Source organism: Vulpes vulpes, chromosome 1 (assembly GCF_048418805.1).
Source record: "Vulpes vulpes isolate BD-2025 chromosome 1, VulVul3, whole genome shotgun sequence".
NCBI classification, from domain to species: Eukaryota; Metazoa; Chordata; class Mammalia; order Carnivora; family Canidae; genus Vulpes; species Vulpes vulpes.
Window position 1 is genome coordinate 104534298 of NC_132780.1, and position 26456 is coordinate 104560753.

General features: G+C 42.6%; 1 protein-coding gene across 4 annotated transcripts in view; it reads left to right on the forward strand.

Annotated features, from left to right (window-relative positions):
• The first annotated feature begins 2932 nt into the window (after nt 1-2932).
• Nucleotides 2933-26456, forward strand: part of TMEM45A (transmembrane protein 45A) — a 69519-nt gene continuing 45995 nt past the window's right edge. Inside the window, exons 1-2 of one of the 4 annotated variants that reach the window (XM_072721848.1) lie at nt 2933-3281; nt 4139-4373. Coding sequence is in view for 1 of the 4 variants with exons in the window: in XM_072721818.1 (XP_072577919.1) it covers nt 9196-9211 (16 nt within the window). In the remaining 3 variants the exon portion in view is untranslated. Of the gene's footprint in view, nt 3282-4138; nt 4374-9029; nt 9212-26456 lie in introns of those variants that run through there. The other 3 variants (XM_072721818.1, XM_025989935.2, XM_072721837.1) reach the window with 3 other exon arrangements.

A 26456-nucleotide genomic window follows, 5' to 3' on the forward strand; every position in this document is an offset into this window, starting at 1 on the left:
ACAAGCCTTCCATCCTTGGAAAAAATCCACTTGGTCATGGTGTACAATTAATTAGTTTTATATATTGCTGAATTCTATTTGCTAATATTTTATTAAGTGTTTTTTAAATATATGTTTATGGGGGAAATTTGTCTGTAGTTTTCCAAGTCTGGGCCAATGAGACAAAAAGAACACCTAGGGAACTCACCATCTTTCATTCCTTGGGTCCCTAGGTTACTAGTCTTTCTCCCTTCTACTTGCAGCCTTTCAAAGTCTTCCTCTGCTTATTTAAACAAGGATACCTTGGAGATAGTTCTGGTTTGGTTCCAGACCACTGCACTGAAGTGAATACTGCAATAAAGTGAGTCAAATGAACTTTTTGGTTTCCCAGTGCATATAAAAGTTATACTTACAGCTAAGTCTGTTAAGTGTGCAATAACATTATGTCTAAAAAAATGATATACATACATTAATTAAAAAGTTCTTTGTTGCTAAATAATGCTATCATCTGAGCTTTTAGTAAGTCATAATCACTGGTCACAGATCACTGTAACAAAATAATGGCAATGAAAAAATTTGAAATATTATGAGAATTACCAAAATGTTACATGGAGACACAAAGTAAACAAATGTTGTTCAAAACAATGGCACCACTAGACTTGCTCAACACAGGGTTGCCACAACTTTAATTAAAAAAAAACCAAACAAACCAATATCTGAGAAGCACAACAAAGCAAAACACCGTAAAATAGGGTATGCCTGATAATAAAGGATTTTTACTTGTACTAGCAGAGGAAATGGGGGAAAATGTCTACTCCATTTTCTTGCAAGTAGAATTCCCAGGAATCTTTTTTAGTAGATAACTGTTCCGATAGTTAATGATATCAGATGCTTGTCAGTGGTAATGAGTGTGGAGGGTTAATCATATACCTTGACAATCAGTTCATTGTTGAGTAGCTTTTTAGATAAAAGCTGCATCCATGGGATCCCTGGGTGGCGCAGCGGTTTGGCGCCTGCCTTTGGCCCAGGGCGCGATCCTGGAGACCCGGGATCGAATCCCACGTCAGGCTCCCGGTGCATGGAGCCTGCATCTCCCTCTGCCTGTGTCTCTGCCTCTCTCTCTCCCTCTGTGACTATCATAAATAAATAAAAATTAAAAAAAAAAAGCTGCATCCATCATTAGATTACAAATGTTCCAGAAAGCCAAACTCATGATTAATTTCAATGGCCAGCCAGCTCTCCTTTGTGGGCTTCCATGACTGCTAGAGGGATTGAATACTGTTAATCCACTCACATATTTTTTTTTAACTGGCTGAGCAGTATTCTAACTTTTTTGGAGGGTTTGTGAAGATGTGATCACATTGTGATCAGAGCTAGCTAGACCAACGTGTCTGATTAGCCCACTGTGTCAGGCAGACTCTAAGGGGGCCCCCCATGATCTTCACCTCATGGCTTTTAGGAACCGCAGAGCTAGACTTTAGGAAGTGAGGGCAGCTGCTAGCTGACATCCAGAAAGAAACTGGGAACTCAGCCCTATAACTGCAAAGAAACGAATGCCACTAACAGCCGAAGGGAGCACAGAGGCGGATTCTTTTCCAGTTGAACTTTCAGATGAGGACGCAGCCTGTCAGACATCTTGATTGCAACCTTGTGAGACTCTAAGCAGAAGATCCAGTTAAGTCATGGCTGGGCTCCTGACCCTTAGAAACTGTGCAATAATAAATTTGTGATAATCTGTTGCAGAGGAATAGGTAACAAATATAACAACCACAAGGACATCATCTGTGTAGTGAAAGCTTTAGAAGGTGGAGGCAGGCACTCAATAAATTCTGACCTACCCCTCCTGGCAAATGGTAAGGTCATAACGGTAAATACTTATGATGCGGTACCACAAGCATAATTTGGAGACCCTGGTGGCAGGCTAGACTAGGCTTCTCTATATCGTAGTAGCCTTCCCTGAAAATGGAGGTAATTATAGTATCTACTTCATAAGATGGTTGTGAGAATTACATATGAAAATGTGGGCAAAATTGTTTAGAACAAGGCCTGGAACATCTCATGGCGTGTTGCTCTTGGCCTCTTCATGTTTCAGTGAGGTCACATTTCTATCATATCCTTATAACTGTGATTGATTTGCAGCCCAACCCTTCCCACCCCAACTAATCTACCAGCCAGTCAACCCCTTGACGAATTCCCCAGAATCAAAGTATCGTTTGGTGCCGTTCTGTCTAAATTCTCACAGAATAAAGCAATATTTGCCAAGTTTCTACGACTACCGACACTCAACAACAACGGAAGCCTCCAAGCCAGCCACTTGGGCCTCCCAAAGCCCTCCTGTAACCGGCACTGGGCTTCTCCGGCAGAAACAGCCACCTTTCTGGTTACTAAGGTCTTCAATGAAGGATTCATTCAAAGTCCCCCCCCCCGCCCCCACCCACAGAAGTGTACTGTCCCCAGAAACAGGCTCTCGCATTTTGCTATTTGCTCCCAGAGAAGCCGGGCGAGCGCAATGGTCGGGCGCGGCCTGCACGGCTGGGGGGGGGGGGGGGGGGGAGGGGGGAGGGGGGGAGGGGGGGTGCGTCCCGGGCCGGGCTCTTCCCTCGGAAATGCAGGGGCTTCGCGCCAGCTCGGCGCGCCTGGATTTCAGCCCAAGAACAGGCTGCGGTCGTCGTGCTGCTGAAGCCAAGCAGCCTGGCGGCCCGGAGGCCCGGCGGTGCGGGTCCCGGCCCCCCGCCCCCCGCCCCCGGCCCGGCCCCCGGCCCGCTGCCCCGCCGACTGCCACATCAGCGCCCGCGCCGCGCCCCCAGGTCCCCGGCGGGGATGCAGCGAGCCCGCCCGGCGGCCGGGGGCGGGGCCACGGCGGGAGTGGCGGGCGGCAGGGCCAATGGGCGGCCAGCAAGGGGGCGAGGCCGCCAATGAGCTGCGGCTCCCGGCCGCCGGCCCGCCGAGCTCCGTGCCCCGCGGGGGGGCCCAGATGAGGCACATCTGGACAGCTGCGCCGAGGGGCTGTGCGGCCCCTTGGCGGGCCCCACGTCAGCTGGGCACGTCCCCCACGTCCTCGGCCGCCGGCCACTTACTATTATTCGTATTCCCAGAGAAGCCACCGAGGATCCCAGCTTCCAGCGCCCCCCCGCCCCCGCCCCCACCCCCACCCCCGCTAACTGAGACGCGGCCAGAGCCCGTCCAGCGCACAGTTTAATTTTCATGGGGCTCTGGCATCAGCAACAACAAAAGCCCAGCTGCTGTCTGATTTAACACTGGCAAAGTGAGAAAAATAGTGTGGGGTAAACACACCAAGTTGGGTAAGTTGGGGAGACGGCGGGGAGCTCACTGCGCCCGCGGGGTCTCTCTGCTGCGCGGTTTTGCTCCTCGGACCTGCTCCCCGCGGGGATGCAAACGGCGCGCCCCGCGCAGACCCCCCCAGCCCCCCAGCTTCCCTTTCTTCTGCTTTGCTAACACTTTAATTTGGGGAGGGGGCGGTTACGTGTGTGTCGTTTTAAAAGTTTCCTGGGAGCAGAGATTTAGCTGGTATCCTGTCGTGACCCTCCCCAGACCTCGGGGCTGAGTCCACTGATGAATTTCTTTTCCGGTTTTCCTTCTGCGGGGACAGAGTGCACATTTGTTAAAGCTGAAATCTTTATCCAGTCGCCCTTCCCTGACTGTTTTGACAGAAGATTGGGAAAGTTACCAGATTTATTCCGAGTTAAGGAAACTTCTGCTTCTGTTAATAGGATGTTTAATATTAAGTAACTCACATTCTGAATTCCATAGGTAACTGGTGTTTCACTTACGTGTGAATGTAGTTGTAACCCAAATATGTCTTTTCTGTGTTCTGCTGTTCATAGTGGGAGGCCAAATTCCTTTATGGTTGTTAAAAAAAAACAAAACACATTGAATATGTGACAGATGATTATATGCATTGATGACCTTATACTTGTATGTTAATCCCATAATCCTATCAAACTATTACTTAGGGTCATAGATGTGGATACTTGCAGATCATTGTGGCACATATTTCAGGATTTAGAAGGGACATGATAGCAAATATTGAGCTAGGTGAGTGGCCCGAGGCCCATTTCATTAAAAATATCTGTAATTTTGTTTGAGCAATGCTTTGGATTTGAGACTTTGTCCTATGTTATATTTTCTGTCACGGCAGATCTGGCCCGAATTGACGTGTAATTTCTGGCTCAGAGAGCAATAGGTGGGGATTTGGTGCCATAATTGCAAGTTGCAGAGTGTTTTTGCATCAGGATGGTAGTGCAAACAGTGGGTGGAACAGTTTGAAGTGGTTTTCAGCGATGGGCAGAGTTAGAGGGAACAGTGTCGCCGAGCAACAACGGCAAGGGCCCGTTGGCCTGGTTCAACCCAAGACCCCACCGTTTAAACTTCGGGTAAGTTACTCAGCCCATCTGTGCCTCAGTTTCCCCCTCCGTAATGTGGAGATATTCATAGCACCTACCTCACGGGCTGTCTCGAGGGTGAAGTGAGTTAACCTGGGCTAAACCATAGTTCTGGCACCCAGTGAGTCTTTGCTGTTGGACTCCCTCTCCATTTCCTTCCTTCTCGGCTTCCTCTGCCGCCTGCCGGGGTCCCCGCCACCATTCTGAGCTCTGGCCTAGCAGCTTAGCATTTGCCGAGGGCTGACCTCTTGGTCACGATGCACTGCATGAGGCTGGGGAGGAGAGAGGTCTTGGGAGGAGAGTGGAATTGATCAGGTGTCAGAGAAGTAGCTAGAAGGTTCTGGGAGTAAAGAGGGTGAAAAGAGGACTTGTTATTGTAGGATGGGGTTTGGTTGGTTTTCTCAGGGAGCAGTTTGGGTTGAGAGGAAAGGGATCATGGAGGAGCAGGTGGCAGGCGTTTCCGAGGAAGGGAAAGCCCGGGGAGAACACCGAGGCTGGGAGGTGTCTATCTGTCCCGGGGCCGGTGGGTTGTGATGCAGGATCATCTGTGAGCAGTTCGTGGGTGGAAGGGTTGGGGGGGTGGGAGAGGTAGGAGAGGATGGTGTGGAGAGCCTGGGGGGGAGAGGAGGCTTGGGACATAGGTGGGCGGGGCGGAAATGGCCGCCGTTATGTAGTGTTTCTGGAACCATCTGTCTCTGGGGTCCTGTCTCCACCTCTCACCATCCACTGCACTACTTCCGTGACTCCCTTGAGGGCCTGCAGGCTGTGTGGGTAGGACTGAGCAGTGAGCCTGGGCCAAACCTTCTAGACTCTGTGGCACCTGTCTGGGAGCTCTGCTGAAGTGGTCTGACCTTCTGGGCTCTTCCTCCCCATATGTCTTAGAAACAGGTCTTTCCCAGTCTTTGCCGTGGATGTGATTGCATCCCCCACCCTCCCACCGCCCCCCACACACTGTGTCTACCCCTGTTGCGAGAATCGTCTATTCCCAGTCCTTGTAACTTTGTAGTGTGCAGGGTGGCCGTGGATAAAACCTGCAATGTGTCCCCAAGTGGAGGGGCAGTTGGGAGCTCTCCTGCCTTCTCCTCCCTGAGGGCGTTCTGCTGGGGCAGAGAGGACCAAGTCCTGGCCCTGCCCACCACCCGTGTGACCTCAGGCAGCACATGGGGTCCTTACGCCCCTCCTTGTGCTGTCATCCGTGCAATTATCTCTAAGGTCCCTGCTCCCTTGGATGACCGTTCTTCCCTTCCTCTCCCATCGCTGGGCCAGTCCTGGCTTGCAGGTGGCTCGCTGGGACGTGCGCAGCCAACGTTTCCTGACCACTGAACACATGGCAAACCTGACTCTGAGGGCTGACTGGGTTTAGGTCATGTGATCCTCTTACCAGCCCCGGGACAGTGGGTACTATTGACTGAGGGCACAGAGGCACAGTCATAGTGAGAGGCTTGCTCAAGGCCACACGGTGAACAAATGGCACAGGCACACCCCGTCTAACTCTGGAGGCCAAACCCTAACCACTAGGCTACACCTCTCTCTCTCTCTCTCTCTCATCTATCTATATATGGTTGGGCCACTCTTGCTTGTCCTGATGGAGTCCAGAAGTCCACGGGAGTAGGATCGTTGGAGGGGGAGGGCACATTTGGTAAAATTTCCTGGAGGGGCCGGAATATCAACACGTGTCCGGTGTGTGGGACGTGCTGTGCACGGAGACAGAAGGCATTTCACGTCTGGGGCTCAGCGCAGGCCAGCACTCTGTCTTTTCATTTGTCTGAACCAAACCTGCCACAATGCCCAGATGTATAGCAGACGCTCTAGAAATACCAGCTGGATGATGATCCTTTTTGAAAAGCTGGAAGTGTCTAAGAATCAGAAGCAATTGTTTCCCCTTTGTTTACCTACTTTCTTCTCCTTCTGCTACACTCCCCACCGGGAGCTTTCATCGCTGGTTCCTTATATCCTTTTTAATCCTTCTGTGAGGAGCTACTCGCAGGAACAGATCTAAACATAATTTGAAAATATAAATAAGGGGCACCTGGGTGGCTCAGTTGGTTAAGCGTCTGGCTCCAGCTCAGGTCATGATCTCAGGGACCTGGGATCGAGCCCCCCGAGTTGGGCTCCCTGCTCAGTGGGGAGTCTGCTTCTCCCTCTGCTCCTCCCCATGCTGGTGCTCTCTCTCTCTTTCTCAAATAAATGAATAAAATCTTTTTTATTTTATTTTATTATTTTATTTTAAATAAAATCTTAGAAAAAGAAAAAATATAATTGGGACCACAATTTTTAAAATTGAAATATAATTCACAGTGTTATATTAATTTCAGGTGTAAAATAATTCAACAATTCTACACATTACTCAGTGCCCAACACAATCAGTGTACTCTTGGCCTTCTTTATCTATTTCACCCCTCCCCCATCACTTCCCTTCAGGCAACCCCCAATTTGTTTTCTGTATTTAAGAGTCTATTCTTGGGGCACCTGCGTGGCTCAGTGGTTGAGCATCTGCTTTTGGCTCAGGTCGTGACCCCGGGGTCCTGGGATCGAGTCCCACGTCCGGCTCCCCACATGGAGCCTGCTTCTCCCTCTGCCTGTGTCTCTGCCTCTCTCTCCCTGTCTCTCTCTGTGTCTCTCAAGAGTAAATAAATAAAATCTTAAAAAAAAAGACTCTTTTCTTTTGTTTGACTCTTTTAATTTTGTTCATTTGTTTTGTTTCTTAAACTCCATGTATGAGTGAAATGATACGGTATTTGTCTTTCTTAATCGGACTTACTTCACTTAGCGTTACATCCTTTGGGTCCATCCATGTTGGTGCAAATGGCAAGATTTCATTCTCTTTTCTTTTATGACTGAGTAGCCTTCCACTGTGTGTATGTACCACATCTTTATTTATTCATCAAAGAACACTTGGGTTGCTTCCATAATTTGGCTATTGTAAATAATGCTGCCATAATACAGGGGTATATTTATATATTTGAGTTAGTATTTTCATTTGTTTTGTGCACATACCCAGTAGTGAGGTTACTGGATCATATGGTAGTTCTATTTTTAACCTTTCGAGGAACCTCCATACTGTTTGCCACAGGGGCTGCACCAATTAGCATTCCCAGCAATACTGCAGAGCGTTCCTTTTTTCTCCACATCCTTGCCAATACTTGCTTCTTGTCTTTTTGATTCTAGCCTTTCTGACAGGTGGAGGTGAATATCTTGTGGTTTCAATTGTTGTTTCCCTGACAATTAGTGATGTTGAGCATCTTTTTATGTGTCTACTGGCCATCTATATGTCGTCTTTGGAAAAAAGATGTCTATTCAGCTCCTCTTCTCATTTTTTAGTTGGATTATTTGTTTTTTGGGAAGGTTGTTTAAATTTTTCATCTATTTTGGATATTAACCCCCTATTGGATATATCATTTGTGAACATCTTCTCCTATGCAGTAGGTTGCCTTTTAGTTTTGTTCATAGTTTCCTTCACTGTGCAAAAGCTTCCTATTTTGGTGTAGTCCCAATAGTTTAATTTTGCATTTGTTTCCCTTGCCTTAGGAGACAGATCCAGAAAAATGTTTCAGTGGCCGATGTCAAAGAAACTGCTGTCTATGTTTTCTTCTAAGAGTTTTATGGTTTCAGGTCACACATGTAGGTCTTTAATCTGTTTTTAGTTTAATTTTATGTGTAATGTAAGAAAGTCATCCAGTTTCATTCTTTTGCATGTAGCTGTCCAGTTTTCCCAGCATGTCTTTTCCCCATTGTATATTCTTGCCTCCTTTGTCATAGATTAATTGACTATACAAGTGTGGATTTATTGGGGCTCTCTATTCTGTTCTGTTGATCTGTATATGTTTTTATGTAAGTACCCTACTGTTTTGATTACTATAGTTTTGTAGTACAAATTGAAAACTGGGATTGTGATACCTCCAGCTTTATTCTTCTCTTTCAAGATTTCTTTGGCTATTTATTTATTTATTAGAGACACAGAAAGAGAGAGAGAGAGAGGCAGAGACACAGGCAGAGAGAGAAGCAGGCTCCATGTGGGGAGCCTGACATGGAACTCGATCCCAGGTCTCCAGGATCACACCCTGGGCTGAAGGTGGCACTAAACTGTTAAGCCACCTGGGCTGCCCTTCTTTGGCTATTTGAAGTCCCATACAAATTTTAGGATTATTTGTTCTAGTTCTGTGAAAAACGCTGTTGGTATTCTGATAGAGATTGTATTAAATATGTAGATTGTTTTGGGTAGAATGGACATTTTAATAATATTGGTCCTTTCAATCCATGAGCTTGGAATATCTTTCTATTTGATTGTGCTTCTTCAATTTCCTTCACCAGTGTTTTATATTTTGGAGTACAGATATTTTACCTCTTTGATTATGTTTATTCCTAGGTATTTTATTCTTTTTGGTGCAATTGTAAATGAGATTATGTTCTTAATATCCCTTTCTGCTACTTCATTATTAGTAAATAAAAATGCAACAGATTTCTGTATATTAATTTTGTATCTTGAAACTTTACTGAATTCATTTATAAATTCTAGTAGTTTTTTAGTAAAGTCTTTAGGGTTTTCTCTATATAGTATCATGTCATCTGTAAATAGTGAAAGTCTTACTTCTTTCTTACCAATTTGGATGCCTTTATTTCTTTTTCTTGTCTGATTGCTGTGGCTAGGACTTCCAGCACTATGTTGAATAAAAGAAGCAAGAACGAACAGCCTTGTCTTATTTGTGAAAATGGTGGAAAGCTATTTTTCATCATTGAAAATATTGGTGTTTGGAACCACAACATATTTATTTAAAAAATAGAGAAACTGAGATGCTCCAAGGCTTGTGGAAAAATGAGGCAGGTGTCAGGTAAATATTCTATTTCTATTTCTTGGACCTCAAAGTTTATTGTCTTATTTCTGGAGATGTTGTGGTTTGGGGATAAGAACTTCTCATTATGAAGGTCAATGTATGGTTATTTTAGGTGTCCCATTATTAGTTATACCCAGTCTGGATTTGATATCTTTTTGGCACTTCATTCTTTAAGTATTTTATATTTATATATCTTTAACTCTCAAGTCAACTTTAAAATAGTATTTGAAAAATATTTTAATTTGCTTTTTACTTCAATATACTAGTGTAGTCACTCTTTTCAGTATAACACTCTGACTGAGCACAGAGACTTTGGAGTCAGACTTTGAGGGCTTCAATTCCAGATCTAGTATACCTTGAATAAGTCACTTTCTCTAGGAGGCTTTATTATATTTATAAAGTGGGGGGTATCAATAGGCATTAAATGAGAAAAATCTATATAAAGAATTTAATATAATGTCTTGACTCACAGTAAAACCTATACATATAAGCAATTCATTGTTTATTGTGGTAAGAAGCATAAGATAAAATTTTAGCCATTTGTAAGTGTGTAGTTCAATGGCATTAAGTACATTCACAGCAACAATCACAACGATCCATCTCCAGAACTTTTTCACCAAACTGAAACTCCACAGTCATTAAACAATAACTCTCTGTTACTCTCTCTGACTGGCAACCATTACTATACTGTCTCTGGAAGTTGACTACTCTGTGTACCTCATATAAGTGGAATTATACAATACTTGTCCTTTTATGACTGGCTTATTTCACTTGGCATAATGTTTTCGAGTTTCATCCATGTTATAGCATGTGTTTTTAAGGCTGAATAATATTCCATTGTATGTGTATGTCATATTTTGTTTATCCATTTATTTGTTGAAGGACATTTGGGTTGTTTCCATCTGTGATGGCTAAGTTTTTATGTCAACTTGGCTAGGCTACACTAACCAAATAAAGCTATTCTAGATGTTTCTGTGAAGGTATTTTTTTAGATGAGGTGAACATTTAAATCAGTAGACTTGAGTAAAGCATATAGGTCTCCATTATGTGGCCTTGTCCAATCATTTGAGGGTCTTTATAGAGAAAGACTGACGTCCCTTGAACAAGAGAAAATTCTGCCAGAAGATTGCCTTTGGACTTAAACTGCAGCATCATCTCTTCCCTGAGTTTCTAACCTGATGGCTTATCTTGAAGATTTTGGATTTGCCAGCCTCCGTAATCATGTTAGCCAATCCCTAAAATAAATCTCATATACATATACAGTTATAGATTTAGCTATATGTAGACAATAGATACATACATACAGATGTGTAAATATACATAGATATCCTATTGGCTTTATTTCTTTGGAGAACCTTATCCAATACACCATCTTTTAATTATTGTGAATAATACTGCTATGAATGTTGGTGTACAATTATCTGTTGGAGTTCCTGCTTTTGGTTCTTTTGGATATATACCTAAAAGTGGAATTATAGGATCATAAAGTACTTCTTATAGGAATAAAAAATGCCCAGGGCCCAATAAGGTAAAATTCACAATGTCTGGCACTCCAAAATAATGAAGCAGTTGTATTTAAAATGGAAATATAGACACTATCCCTGACTGTCCTGGAGGTGTACTTACATGCACATATTTGTACTATTAAAAAGTCAAACAGTTGAGGTCTTCAGTATAGTAACATTTTGTACATAATAGGCAAAATTTGCCAAACCATGATCTGTGTTGATTTTACCTTGGCTCAGTTCTCAGAAGAACTTCTGTCTCAGAAGAACAATGAATATTATTGTTTTTTTAAAAATTCTTTTTCTGTGTTTGATAACTCCAACCTCCCCATTGGATTATGGTGAGGTAAAGTCAGCTAAGAGTAATACTGGTCAAATGCATCATGCATCCTAAGGATTGGAACTAGGAGTAGGAGGTAATGGGTGGGGAGTGAGGTGAGGATAATTTATTGAGGCTAATGGATGACTCAGAATCATAGGCCTTATAGAGCAACAAGGGCCCAAGCAGGGCTGCCAAGATCTGCTGACAGATCTAAGGGGCCTGGCTAAGCCGGAGTCTAGAACCAGAAGCCTTTGAAACACAACAGAAGCACATGAGGGGTGAATTCAGCAAAGTCCAGTTGGGACTGTGACTGAAATTGAAGAGGAGGACTTGATTGCATTACTAGAGGTATGAGGCTAGGTCATAGAAGGATGCCAGGAGTTAGGCTTGGGCTTAAAGCTCTGGAGGTTCATAGCTGAGTCCCAGGCTTTGAGCCTGGGCTGTCTATTCTCCTTCTGCGAATTGGACAGTTTTTCTGTTTCTCTGCTCTACTGCTTCCTTGAAGTCCAGTCTGACACCCTATCTTCTGGATATCTCTGCATAAATGCTTTGCTGCTGGAACAAACAAGTTTTTTTTTTTATTTTTAAAAACATTTGAATATATTTCACTCACAATGTTACATTAGTTTCAGGTGTACAATTTAGTAACTTGACAAGTTTATAGAATAAATGAGTTTTCTTCTGTTTGGCTGCTGAGCACCTTGTCATTCTTTCCTGCTTTGTGCAGATATATTGCTGTTCTTCATACAACTTACACGTTCCTCGGATGCTCTATATAAGGCCTATGATTCATTTCTCGGTTACATTTATTACCATGTAACCCAGATCAATTATTACAAAAGCTCTTAAGATGACAACAAGATATTATTGCTATCATTTGATAGAGATTTTACTTTCTTTGGAGGATAGGGACTAAATGCTCACTCTTTGGGAAAACTGGAAGTCAGTTTGTATTTTATTTTATTTTATTTTATTTTATTTTATTTTAGAGAGGGAAAGAGAGAGAGCACAAGCAGGGGGAGCGGTAGAGGGGAAAAGGAGAAGCAGGCAATTCACTAAACAGAGAGCCAACACCGGGTTGGATCCCAGGACCTGGGATCACGACCTGAGCTGAAGGCAGGTGCTTAACTGACTGAGCCATCCAGGTGCCCCAGTTTGTCTTTTAAAGGAGAGGTACTAAAGTCACTTTTTTTTTATCTAGAAAGGAAGCTTTCAGTCAGATGTCTTGGAAAACTACTTTTCTTCCAGCCATGACCATACTATGGATTGGGATGCAGGGATGGATGCTGGTCAGTATTCTTATGTCACTGTGATGGTTCTCATAGCAGAAATGAATCATTTGCAGTATTTAATAATAATAGCAGCAGTAAGAACAGCCACACTAGATGATAGATGGAGTCTATCACTTTAATTTCTTCCAAATCAGCATTGTTTGGAGGAAGTTCTGTTCCTTTCATGTTTTCCACTGAGAGAGAGGTAGATGCAAGACAGACTAGGAGAGCATGGGTGAGAGGTGATTTCTTCTGCCTCTATCTGATGAACTCAGGGCTGCCTTCCATACTCCTGTGCATATGAGGGGCCATGAGCCTACCAGAAAGATGCCGTTCAGAACAAAGATTATGGTTTCTGGAGAGAAATGTGCAAAAACTTGATAATATGTAATTGTTATCTTATTAATTGTGATAAGTGTTGTTGGTTTTGCTTTTGGCATTATTTTTAATTATTTGTGTTTCACGGTGGTAATGAGTAAGAGAGGGTGGGGTAGTGAGTGGATGAAACCGATTCTGCACCTTGATAGGTGGTGACATTCTGATTGCTTCTTGGATGGGAGTTGAGTTTTCCACAAGAGAATAAACAAAAAGCATAGTCCGACCTGTAAATACAGAGAACAAACTGATGGTTGCCAAAGGGGAGGGGGTGGGAGGGATGGGAAAAATGGGTGAAAGGTTGTGGGTGGTACAAGCTTCCAGTTATGGAATGAATAAGTCATGGGAATAAAAGGCCCAGCATCAGGAATTGTAATTGTGCTATATGGTGACAGGTGGCAGGTACACTTGTGGTGAGCCTAGCATAACGTATCAACTTGTCAGATACTGTGTTGTACACCTGAAGCTAATGTAACATTGTGTCAACTACACTCAAAAATAATTTAAAAAAAAGATTAGAGCTATCAGTGAAAAAGTACCTGCTCTTACCTTCAGAAAGGACAGTCCTACATTTTATGGAAAACAGTTTGACTCTTACTCGGCCCACTTAAGCTTCTGAATTTTCCTTTTGGTACATTATCAGTCACTGCTTGTGCTGAGTCATAAAGCATATTGCCAGATGTGGAAATGGATTATTGTTAATGAGGCACTTGGTAAGGCCTGAAAAAAAAATTCAGGAAGGACTGTGGGCTCAATGGCTATTTGCTTTCCTACATTGTTTGGCACATCATCACTTTACTTTTCCATGTTTCACTTAACAAACGATGTTTAGAAATATCCTTTCCTCCATTATCCCCAAACCAAGTTTGTCTTTTTGTCCTTTTCCTGTGGGTATGATCTGAGAAGGAACTCATCAAGGGCAGTTCTGAATCCATGTTGACTAAAAAAAAAGCAAGAATGAAGGTGAACTTAAAGCCAGTGAAGAAGCAGAAAGAGGAAAAAGGAAATGACTGAACCAATCTTCTCAAGAATTTTCTTGGAAGTTTGCTTGAAGACTAATTTCCTCCCTTAGCCGTAGAGTTGAGTCTTATATTTTTTGTAATTAGTTCTTGTAGAGTTCGACTGCTGCTAAACTGATGACCAAAGTGGACTCTTCCAATTTTTTAAAAAAATATTTTATTTATTTATTTATTCTTGAGAGACACACACAGAGAGAGAGGCAGAGACACAGGCAGAGTGAGAAGCAGGCTCCCTGCAGGGGAGCCTGATGTGGGACTCGATCCTAGGACCCTGGGATCTTGACCTCAGCCAAAAGCAGATGCTCCATTGCTGAGCCACCCAGGCACCCTCAAGGACTCTTCCAATTTGATAGAGTAGAGAAATCTCTTTTGTAACCAAAATTATAGGAAATTTTCTGCCAGTAAGCGCTCAGATTTCTTACTGGGTCTGCTACAAGATTTGTCTTACCAGATCAATCTAGTTGGTGAGATTAATTAGGCCCAGCCAATCTTAAATTTAAAAAAAGAAAAACCAGTTACAGAGGTAGAAAGCTTGTGAATCTCCCATGGAAACAGACATGTATGTGGAAGTCCAGTTCAGTATTACATCTTATAGAGAATTTGTTCTTTTCCTCTCTAGGGCCCTCCACCCAGGAGACCTGACCTCTGAGAGCATGTAATTCATCCACAGTTTCTCTCAGGTCTCTTTAAATCACTCAGGGGACAAATTCTTTGTCTGCAGGGCCCACTTTGCAGGTGTGCAACCGTATAGTTGTGCAGGGTTCCAGTTTTAGGAGGGCCCCATGCTTGTTTTGATGGTCTGCTGTCACTGTTCTGAAAATCTCAGCAATTTATAAACAAAGAACTCCACATTTTCATTTTGCTCTGGGCCCTACAAATCATATAGCTGGTTCTACCTCTGCTTTCAGGGTCACTCAAGTGTAGTAAGAGTGAGAAAGTAAAATCAAGAGCCTGTTTCATCACTTTCCTCCGTTTATGTATCCAGGTGGGCATCTCAGGAAACTGTGGCTCGTTCTCTTGTCTTCATTGATTTAATGTTTAATCTCTTTTCTGTTTTTAGAGGATCTTTTCCCTTCTAGAATAATCTCTGTACTAATTTAGAGCCTATAGTTAAAAGGGTGAGTCAGGTCTTGGCAACATGTGGTACTTGATGCTTTGAAAAGACATGTTTTCTAAATCTCCTTGTTTTACTTTGTTTTATGGGATTTTTAAAAAAGATTTTATTTATTTATTCATGAGAGACACACACACACACAGAGGGGCAGAGTGTTTTATGGGATTTTGATAGTACAACCTCAACTTCATAGGTGCATTGTACACACACTCCAGCAGGTCTTATTTTTAAAGCAAGAACCAAGAAATATTCTGATTGGTTGGTGGGTCCAAATGCTGAAGCCAGCAGCAATGATTGTGAATGTTCAGTCCGGAGTTTTCTTAGTTTTCATAGATGCCCTTGGGTAGGAGTGGGTATGAGCTAGTTGGCTTGGAAGGTTGGCCCAAGTAAGGGAAACAAAGTCATGGGTGGGCCTAATTCCTGTGGGAACCGACTTTTGCTGTACTTACACACTGAACACCTAAGCTGGCTGGTTGGACAATTTCACACAAGTGATTAATCAGGAGACAGACTTGGTGAGAGCAGGAATAAATGAAAGTTTTGGAGTGAGTCAGTAGTGTCTCCCTGACTGCAAAGGACAGTGTCTTTGGTAAGTGAGAACATGCCTACTAGGTTGACAATCAGACTTGCATGTCTGATGATATTAATTGCAGGGTGTTATGGGCCAGGTTTCTGTAGGTTGGGTGGAGATGGAGGCCACTGGCAGTGTACAATGCTGAGGGAGAAATGTGAGTGGGAGGAAGAAAAGAGATTTCTCTGGGGCTGCTGCAAGGCTGATGTTGGTGAAATATGCTCGTCTTTCTTGAGTATTAAACAGCCAGGATTTGTTAGCTCCTGAGCAGCACATCTTCGGTACTTATGATCCATGAGAAATTTGGGTGAAGGTAGTAGTGTGGTAAGTTTTAATCTCGTGTTTTCCTACTACTTTTCATTGGTGTGTGAATGTGACTGAAAGGTGTCCAGTTTTAGCCTACCAATTTTTTTTATTCTGTTGGAAAATTTTCAGCATTAATTAAGAAGCAAAGACTCGGTTTTAACTTCTTCTTTCTTATTCTTTCTGCTCCAATTCTAAGATGTTTGCTGTACTAAGAGACTAGGAAGGGAGAATTGATCCAAAGCAGTCAAAGGTTAGTTCACCATTTCTAGAGTAATCTTTAGTATATAGAGAATAAGACATCTTGATTCATATAGATCTAGTTTGAATACTGATTCTTACCATGTGTTTGGGATATTGTGAAAATAACCTCTCTGGACTTCAGTTTCCTGATTTGTAAAATGGGAGTAATAATACCCCCTTCCCAGTGTGGCCAGAAGTTAATGAGATAATGTTGGCCAAGAGCCTGGTGTTCTATCTGTCACATGGTAGAAACTCAATAGAAACTGGTACTTTAAGTGTGTCAACTCCACCATCCCTCTTGAGGGGATAGTCATGGTTTGCCATTCTCAACTCCCATACTCATGAATATTTTCCCAGCCAACTTATTATGGGCTATGGCTGATTGAGACAAAACTAAGCTTAGCCTAATTCTAATGATTCCATGGACATTTCACTTCATTTTAAGTTAGGATCTAGCATGGCAGAGCAGATATGGGGAGACCTGTGTTCTACATGCTGAATTCTCCTTGATTTGTGACATATCCCCCCTCTGGGATCCTTAGAATCTGGCAGTGGAAGCACAAATCCTGCCATCTACTCTTTCCATCCATCCATCGTCCATCCATCCATTCATTCATTTATTCATCCATTTATGCATCTGTTCATCCATCCAACACTTATGTACTGAACAACTTACTATATGCCAGGAATAGTTCTAAGAGCCAGAAATCAAGCAGTAAAGAAAAATAGAAAAACTTCCTACATTCATGGAGCTTTCATTCTAATTGCAATACACAGAATAAGTCAGTAAATTATGCTGTATGTTAGAAGGAGATGGATTATGGGGAAAATAAAGCAAGAAAAAGGGATGGGGTCTTGAGACAGTTTAAAGTTTTAAATAGATAAGGGAAGACCTTCCTGAGAAGGTATTTGATCAAAGTCTTGGAGGAGATAAGAAGGAAGAATATTTCAAGCAAGTACAACTTGGAGGCAGAGGAGAGCCTGATGTGTTCAAGGAGAATCAGGGAGGTCAGTGCGGTTGGTAGGGAGGAGAGGAGATTAGAGAAGTGACGGGGGCTAAATCATGTGGAGCAATGTAGGCCATCATGAGGACTTGAGCCTAACCTACATTTCAACAGGATTATCCTGACTTCGGTGTTAAGAATAGTCTGAAAGGGGCAAAGGCAGAAGCAGAATCCAGTTAGGAGACCATTTTTATAACCCATGTCTATCCCAGAGCGGTTTCAGGGGAGGTGGTGAGAGGTGGTGAGAGGTGGTCAGATCCTGCACATATTTTGGAGATTGAGCCAACAGGATTTTCCAACAGATCGGATGTGGAAAGTGAGAGAAAGAGAGGAGTCAAGGATGACCGTAAAATTTTTGGTAAAACTGGGAGGATGAAGTTGTCATTGAGTGGGGAAAATGGGAGGTAGGAAATCTGGTCAAGGTGCCAGGAGATCTGCTTTGGACAGTTTTGAGTTTAAGATGTGTGTTGTTGGACAGCTGAGTGGGTGGTTGGATATGAGGAGTGGAGGGTTTCTGGGGAGAAGTCTGGCTATAGATAAAAATCTGGGAATCATGGGCACACAGCATACTGTTGAGTGCTGTGAAAAGGGATGAGATTCCCCAGTCCTGAGGAGATAGAAAAGAGTTCTAAAACCTGAGCCCTAGGACATTATAATTTTGAGAAGCTAGGGATTAGGAGAAGCCAGGAAAGAAGGAGGGGCCCGTGAAGAGGAAAAATATGGGATGAATATTTTCCAGGAAGTAGGCAGTGATCAGCTCTGTGAAATTCTGCTAGTGGCTCAGGTAAGCTGAGACAGACTTGACCATCGAATTTAGCAACGTGGGCATCTTTGGTGACCTTGACAAGAAAGCTAGAATCATGTAGGACCGGCAAGGAGGGGAGAGAACGAGGTGGGGAACTGTGAAGTTAGAAATCATGCCACTGGAGCCAGAATTTTCCCACTCATCCAGAGATTTCAAGTCTCTCGACTTCCCATTTTTCTCATTTATCTTTATTTTATGTCACCGGTCTTTGTAAGCAAATTTGAATTCTTATGGAACGGGCCGGCAAATAGCACAATGGGACTCGGCCCCTGGGTAGGTCCGCTTGGGTTGGGGTTCCATTATAGCAACAGGGCCCATGAGGACTCCCTTCACATCTGGTGTAGGCACGTGGCTGCACCCCCCATCCCGAGTCCCAGCACAGCTGTGCACGGTGCCTTCGCGTGCAAAACACAGGCCCTTCTAGGAGGATGCTTTTGGGGTATGATTACAGGGAGCTGGCCAAAGCTTGTTCTTGCCGCCTCTCGGTGAGGCCCTGGCAGTACTGTCTTAGCACTTGTCCTGTTAGAGGTGGAGAGAAAATAGAACTTTCAAAATTGGCATAAACTAGAGGGATTTCAGAGGGAGGCGACAAAGCAAGCAACATGATGGTGAAAGTGGAAAAGAACTGAGGACACATGAAGAAGCTTCTCCAGCTGGGGCTGTGGCTCCTTAGGGCTCTGAGCAGACCTGTAGGACTGTAGGAGCTGCGAGTGACTGTGGAATTTGACAGTTTATTTCGGGGTAGGGGGAGGCTCTTTCCTGGGCCGAGGCCAGAGGATGACTTGGCTGGATGGGACATAGCTGGCTTCTGTTGGGGTACCAGGAGAGCTCCCCTGTAGCAGGCACACCTTCCGTCAGTCGGAGGGCCTGCTGACTCCCCCACTCCCTCCTGTTGGTTCAAGGACACCTCACCAGCTTCGGGTCATGAAAACAAAAGTTGTTTGGGAGCACAGAATATGATGTTTGGCTTTTCCTCCGGGGCGATGTTAAGATGTTGGGTGGATGCCAGATACAGAGGAAATCTGTGGGTTCTCCCCCCCACTTTTTTTTTTGCTGTCCCTGCTAGTTTCTGGAAAGTGAGAGATACATTTTGATGAACCTTCACTGACACGTTATTTTCACTCAAAGCTCATAGTTTACATTATGGTTTACTTTTAGGGTTGTGCGTTCTGTGGGTTGACCAATGTATAATGACTTGTATCCACCATTATAATATCATATTGAATAGCTTTATTATTTTTTTAAAGATTTTATTTATTTATTCATGAGAGAGAGAGAGAGAGATTGAGAGAGAGAGGCAGAGACACAGGCAGAGGGAGAAGCAGGCTCCATGCAGGGAGCCCCACATGGGACTCCATCCTGGGTCTCCAGGGTCAGGCCCTGGGCTGAAGGCGGCGCTAGACTGCTGAGCCACCCAGGCTGCCCTTGAATAGCTTTACTTGCCTTATTTATTTTTATTTTTATTTTTATTTTTATTTTTTACTTGCCTTAAAAATAGTTGGTGCTTTGCTCATTCATCCCTTCCCATCCTAAGCCCTGGCCACCACTGACCTTTTTACTGTCTCCACAGTAATGCCTTTCTAGAACATCAGGTAACTAGAATCACACAGTGTTGTAGCCTTTTCAGGTTGGCACTTCCTTCACTTCGTCATGTGCCTTGAAGTTTCTTCCATGTCTTTTTGTAGCTTGAGAGCTCATTTCCTTTTATCACTGAATAACATTCCATTTTATGGACTATTCCATTCTATTTGTCCATTCACCTACTGAAGGACGTCTTGGTTGCCTCCGAGTTGCGGCCGTGGTAAGCAAAGCTGGTATGAACATCTGTGTGCGGGCCTTTGCGTGCATATACCTTTTCAGCTCTGGGTAAATATTGAAGTTTGATTTTGTGAGAAGCTGCCAAACTGTCTTCCAACGTTGCTGTGCAACATCGCATTCCCGTCAGCAACGAAGGAGGGTTCCTATCGCTCCACCTTCTCAGCAGCATCTGGTACTGTCAGGGCTCTGGGTTGCAGCCATCCTAGTATGTGCCTCCTAGTGTCTCTCTGTTGTTTTAATTTATGATTCCCTAATGACACATGATACCGAGCATCTTTTAATGTGCTTATTTACAATCTGTATGTCTTCTTTGATGAGGTGCCTTGAACGGTCTTTGACCCACTTTTTAATTGGGCCATTGGTTGTTTCCTTTTCTATAGAGATATAATTGCCAGATAACGTTGTATTAATTTTAGGTATACAACATGATGATTTGATGTGTGTACAGACTGCATAATGATTACCGCATAAGTCCACTTAACATCCCTCATGACACACAGTTAAAATTTTGTGTGTGTGGTGAGAACTTTTAAGATCTACTTTCTTGGGCAGCCCCAGTGGCTCAGTGGTTTGGTGTCACCTGTGGCCTGGGGTGTGATCCTGGAGAGATCCTTGAGTCCCGTGTCGGGGTCCCCGCATGGAGCCTGCTTCTCCCTCTGCCTGTGTCTCTGCCTCTTCTCTCTCTCTCTCTCTCTCTCCTCTCTCTGTGTCTCTATGAATAAATAAATAATAAAAAATCTTAAAAAAAAAAAAGATCTACTTTCTTAGCAACTTTCAAACATGCACTACAGTGTTACTAATTATAGTTACCATGTTGAATATTATATCCTCAGGTCTTATTTATCTTGTAACTGGAAGTTTGTACCTTTTGACCACTTGTCCCCATTTGATCCCCCCTGCCTCTCCCACCTCTGGCAACTACCAATCTGTTCTCTATATTTATAAGTTTTATTGTTTTTTATTTTGTTTTGTTTTATTTTAGGTTCCACATATAAGTGAGATCATATACTACTTGTCCCTTTCTGTCTGACTTAGTTTGCTTAGGCATAATGCTCTCATGTTGCATCCATGTTGTCCCTAGTGGCAGGATTTCAAAATATTTCATATATATATAAAGGAATACACACACACACACACACACACACACACACACACACACATATATATATAACCCACATGCACATACACACACTAGATTTTCTTTATCCATTCATCTGCTGATGGGCATTTGGGTTGTTTCCCTGTCTTGGCTTGTGAACAATGCTACAATAAACCTGGGGATGCAGATATTGTTTTGAGATAGTGATTTTGTTTTCTTTAGATAAATGCCAAGGAGTGTAATTGTTGAATCATGCGGTATTTCTATTTTCAATTTCTTGAGGAAACGTCATACTGTTTTTCGTAGTGGCTGCACCAATCTCCATTCCCACCAACAGTGTATGAGGGTTCCCTTTTATCCTCATCCTTCACAATACTTGTTATTATCAAGAAACAATATTTGTTTCTCTACATCCTTCACAATACTTGTCTTTTTGATAATAGTTATTCTAATAGTTGTGAGGTGATCTCTCATTGTGGTTTTGAGTTGCACTTCCCTGATGGTTAGTGATGTTGAGCATCTTTTCACGTATCCTTTGACCACTTGTATGTCTTTCTTGAAAAAAAAAATCTATTCATTCTCTCTGCCCTTTTTTAAATTGAATTGTTCATTTTTTGTTATTGAGTTGTAGGAGTTCTTTATATATTTTGGATATTAACTCCTTATTACATGTGTGATTTTCCAATATGTTCTCCCATTCTATAGATTGTCTTTTCTTTTTTAAATTTTTTTTTAATTTTTATTTATTTATGATAGTCACACAGAGAGAGAGAGAGAGAGGCAGAGACACAGGCAGAGGGAGAAGCAGGCTCCATGCACCGGGAGCCTGATGTGGGATTCGATCCCGGGTCTCCAGGATCGCGCCCTGGACCAAAGGCAGGCGCCAAACCGCTGTGCCACCCAGGGATCCCTAGATTGTCTTTTCATCCTGCTGTTGGTTTCCTTTGCCTCAGGGAGGCAGTCCCACTGACTTTTGCATATTAACCTATATCTCAAAACTTTCAATACAGTTGCTTATGAGTTCTAGTTTCTTGTCAATTCTTTTGGATTTTCTATGTGGACAATCAGGCCATCTGTGAACAAAGACAGTTTTATTCTACTTCTTATTTCCCTTCTCTTAATTGTATTAACCAAGATTTCTAGTACAGTGGTGTCTATTCCTGATTTTAGCAAGAAAACTTTTAATTTCTCACCATTAGGTATGATGTTAACTGTAGATTTCTGTAGATATTCTTTATTAAGTTAAAGAAGGTCCCTTTTACTCCTAGTATACTGAGAGGTTTTTAAAATTAATAAATTAACTGTTAATGGGTGTTGCATTTTACCAAATGCTTTTTCTGCATCTATTGATATGATTATGTGATTTTTCTTCTTAGTCTATTGTTGTGATATATTGATTTAGTTAATTTTTGAATGTTGAACCAGCTTTGCACACCGGGATAAATTTCACTTGGTTGTAATGTATAATTATTTTTACACATTGTTGTGCTTTGATTTGATAATGTTTTGCTGAAGAGTTTTGCATCTATGTTCATGAGATCTCTTGGTCTGTAGTTTTGTTTTCCTGTAATGTCTTTGTCTGATTTTAGTGTTATGGTAATGCTGGCCTCAGAGGATAAATGAAGAAGTATTCCATTTACTTCTGTTTTCTGAATGAGATTATACAAAATTGTTACAATTTTTTCCTTAACTATTTGGTAGAATTCACCAAAGAACCCATCCAGGCCTGGTTCTTTTTTTCTGAAGGTCATTAATTACTTATTCAATTTCGTTAATAGATATAGGCCTATTCAGATTGTCTATATCTTCTCTTGTGTGAGTTTGGTAAATTGTATCTTCCAAGGAATTGGTCCATTTCATCTAAGTTAAATGAAACTTAAAGTTAAGGCTCAGAATGTGATCTGACACTAGTGACTGTTTCATTTGAACTTGAGAAGAATGTGTATTCTGTTGTTGGATGAACTAGTTTATTGATGTCAGTTATATCCATTTGATTAATGGTGCTTTTGAGCCAGTTATATCCTTACTGATTTTCTGCCTGTTGGATGTGTCCATTTCTGATCAAGAGTGTTAAAGCCTCCAACTAGAATAGTGGATTCATCTATTTTTCCCTGCAATTCTATTGGTTTTTGTCTTGGGTATTTTGAAGCTCTGTTATTAGGCCCATACATGTTAACAATTTTTTTTGTCTTCTTGGGGGAATTGACCCCTTTATCATTATGCAATCCCCTCTTATTCCTCATAACTTTACTTGCTCTGAAGCCTGCTCTGTTGGCATAATATAACTTTCTCCATCCCTTTACTTTTAATCTATATGTGTCTTAATATATAAAGTGAGTTTTTTATAGACAGCAAAGTGTTGGGTCTTTTTTGTAAATCCACTCTGACAATCTTGTCTTTTAATTGGTGCACTTAGACCATTGAAGTTTAAAGTAACTATTGGTATAGTTTAACATCTACCATATTTGTTACTGGTTTCTATTCATTGTCCTTGTTCCTTGTTCCTAGTTTTGTCTTCTGCTCTTTTCTGTGTGTGTGTGTGTTGTGTGAGAGATTTTACCTACAATGCCTTTTTATATAATTTTGTTCCTCCCCTACCCTGCCCCCAAGACACAGACACTCCACAGGAACCTCCCACTCTGCAGCTTGAAGTGAACCATGGTGGGGCTGGGTTTCTCGTTCTAGTGTTTCTTCTTATATCCCTTGGAGAAGCAAGAAGACACAGACTGCCAACCTGGCTTCAACTCTCTGGATAAGAACAGCCTCTGCTTTCATCGTTCCCTGAACCTGAGACAATGGGATCAAGAGTATCTCATCACTAAGACAGACCTGTCATTTTTCCTGTCTTGGTCTAGGAAGTGGGAGAGTAAGGGGAAGTATAAAAGTTGAGATTATCATGGTGTTACAACTAGGCTGGGGCCTGGATGCTACTTTGAAGTGACAAGTGGGGATTCACATGAAGGAGACTCCCTCATTCTTCTTTGGCCCATGGTAGATGTTAAGTGAATGAACATTTTATTAGCCTTCAAGAAGGAAGATATTTGCTTCCTAGTTATTTCCAATTGCTGAAGAACCCCTTTAGAAGCTAGGAGCAAAATTTAGAGAGTGGGGCTCTGTAAATGCCTTGGATGTCTTTTAATTTGGTATTCAGTAGAGCTTAAATTCCTCTGGCATGTGCTCAGTTCCCCAGTGATAGTATTGAACAGATGGAATACAGGTGATTTTTGCATCTCTGAAGGAGGTTGGGTGTGGTGGGGATTAATTTTAGTTTCCCCTTTTTGTTGTCTGCCCTACCTTGGCAGGGCTTATTCAGATCTCAGATGTTAGCTTCTGCTTGGTGAGGGCTGTTGAGGTGCCACGCTAGCTTCAGCACGTACACACACACACACCCTTCGGGCCATTTACTCTATATTAGTTTGTGCCAAATGGGTCTGGCCTTTTCCTACCTACTTAGAGCCATAGGTGTGTGATGTCAGCCAGAGCCTCGCTGAGAAGTAGGACTGGTTTGCTACCTGTTCAGAGTGAGAAGTGCCCCTTTGCCACATTCAGCTCTTACCTTCCTCCTGTACCCTGATCCTATTACAGTTTGAGCCCCATTTGCAGTGACTGTGAAGTATATTTCTGATCAGCTTAGTAAAATGGGGAGAGGTGTTTGTTTTTACTTTTTCGTCATTTCTGGTTAAGTAAGAGTTCAATAGAAGCCATGCTTTCCTAATACCTTTAATTGTATTTTAGGTATTATTGTGGTTCTCTGGTTATGTGCCTTCTCAGCTCTATCCAACCCTGAATTCAGACCCATGCTTGAAAAGACAAGCAAACAGTGTCAGGAGAATAAATGTGGGGCATGGGGGTAATGAGTCCAGCTCTACTGACAATCATATCCTCTTCCCCCTCATTTTCCAGCTTGTTTATGAGGCCGTAATGATAGTATGCATGAGAAATTCCATGAGTGAGCGTTTCTAATTTTTAAGCACTAATTTTTTCCCTGGGCCATACACTGCCAGAAGGAGAAGTGGGGAGGTGCCAGGCAGTGGTTGTAGGGCTGACTCTGGCCCCTGACCTGCCTCTCTCAATTAAGAAATTTAGGCTATTGGGGGATGAAGTGTCACTTACCTTGATATGTTTGTTTTTCAGGAGTGTGCCATTGTTGAGGACCCGGAATTTATTCTTATGGGTTACTATTATTAACTTACTTTCAGTGGTGCCGTGTCCTAGTGTCCCATCTTCCACCTGAATTTTCAGAAACACCCAGAGAAGTAGGCTGGTCTTGGTCTGTACTTATATTTGAGAATTCACAATCCTGCAAGGCTGTTGGGCCCGAGCCTGGCTACTATCATATCTATCACCTTCTACCCACTTGGCCCTGTCAAAATTAAATACTTTTTAAAAATCTGAAGTCTCTGATGCTTGCCCATTCACCTCATATAGTCTATCTCAATACTTCTCAATATTTTTCATGCCAGAATTTAGGTAGAACATGATACTGTATAGCTGAGAGGGCTCATTCCTAAGCAGTAGGCCAGGGTTGGGGAGTCGATTCTGGCTTCCATAAGCATTGCCCTCCCTTACAGTCACCTGGCTGTTTCTAGGACTGAGGGAATTTGTATTTTCCTCTGGCACAACTGTACCCAGCAGGAGCACATCAGTGTGCTACGTCAAAGGTTAGAAGCTCTGGCCCAATACTAGTACAATCACAATCTCAGGTGTAGCCAAGATATCCATCTATAAATATCTTTTAAGATATCCCCAGAGGGTGCCCAGGGTATTGTGAATTAGGGACAACTAAATTATTGTGGTTTGACCCTTTGCTCAGTGCAGTCTTCCACCATCGCCCTTCTGATGAGTATATGGATACCAACACTGCATGTCCCCTGTCCCCTCCAGGTTAGCATGCTTAGGCTCTTTGACTGTGTTGCCACATTCTGATGCTTAGCATGCATCTTCCTACCTACCACATTCCTAACTATTCCACATATCCCTAACCTCCCAGGAGCTGACAGTGGGATAAGTCTCAATTTTGCTACATCTTCTGCAGAGCTTAAAACATTGCTTCTTATGACATGGTTGGAGGCATCACAGAGTGCAATGCTGAAGCTATCTGCTCATGTCACTGATACCCATGCCTTGACAACTGGCCTGAGTGCTATACAGATATTGTAAGAGTCCTCTAGTCTTTTTTTTAATTCTTTGGACTGTGTGGCACCAGGTATTCCTTTTTAAACAGGGTTATGGGAATCCCTGGGTGGCTCAATGATTTGGTGCCTGCCTTTGGCCCAGGGCATAATCCTGGAGTCCCGGGATCGAGTCCCACATCAGACTCCCTGCATGGAGCCTGCTTCTCCCTCTGCCTGTATCTCTGCCTCCCTCTCTCTCTCTCTCTTTCATGAATGAATAAATCTTAAAAAAAATAAACAGGGTTATGAGCATGCTTATCAATCTATCCATTTTTTTTCAATTTGTTTAACAGCCCTTCAACAAATGCTGGTCAATGGAGATATAAAGATAAAAGACACAATTCTTGCTTTCCAGATGCTCACAGCCTAGTGAGGGAGACCCTAGGTATATAATGATGGTTTGCATGAAAAATTCCACATGAGCATCTTGTGAACACAATAAAGGTGGCCTTCACACTTGGAGAACAGATCAGGGATATTTCTTGGCTGAAATGGGATGACTGATGAATTGAGTTTTTTTTTCCATTTCTTTGTTCTTTCTTTTTTTCTTGAGCTGAGTCATGTAGGATGCACGTCAATCAGGTGAAGGAGGGAAAGGTTCTGGGTAGCAGGAGAACTA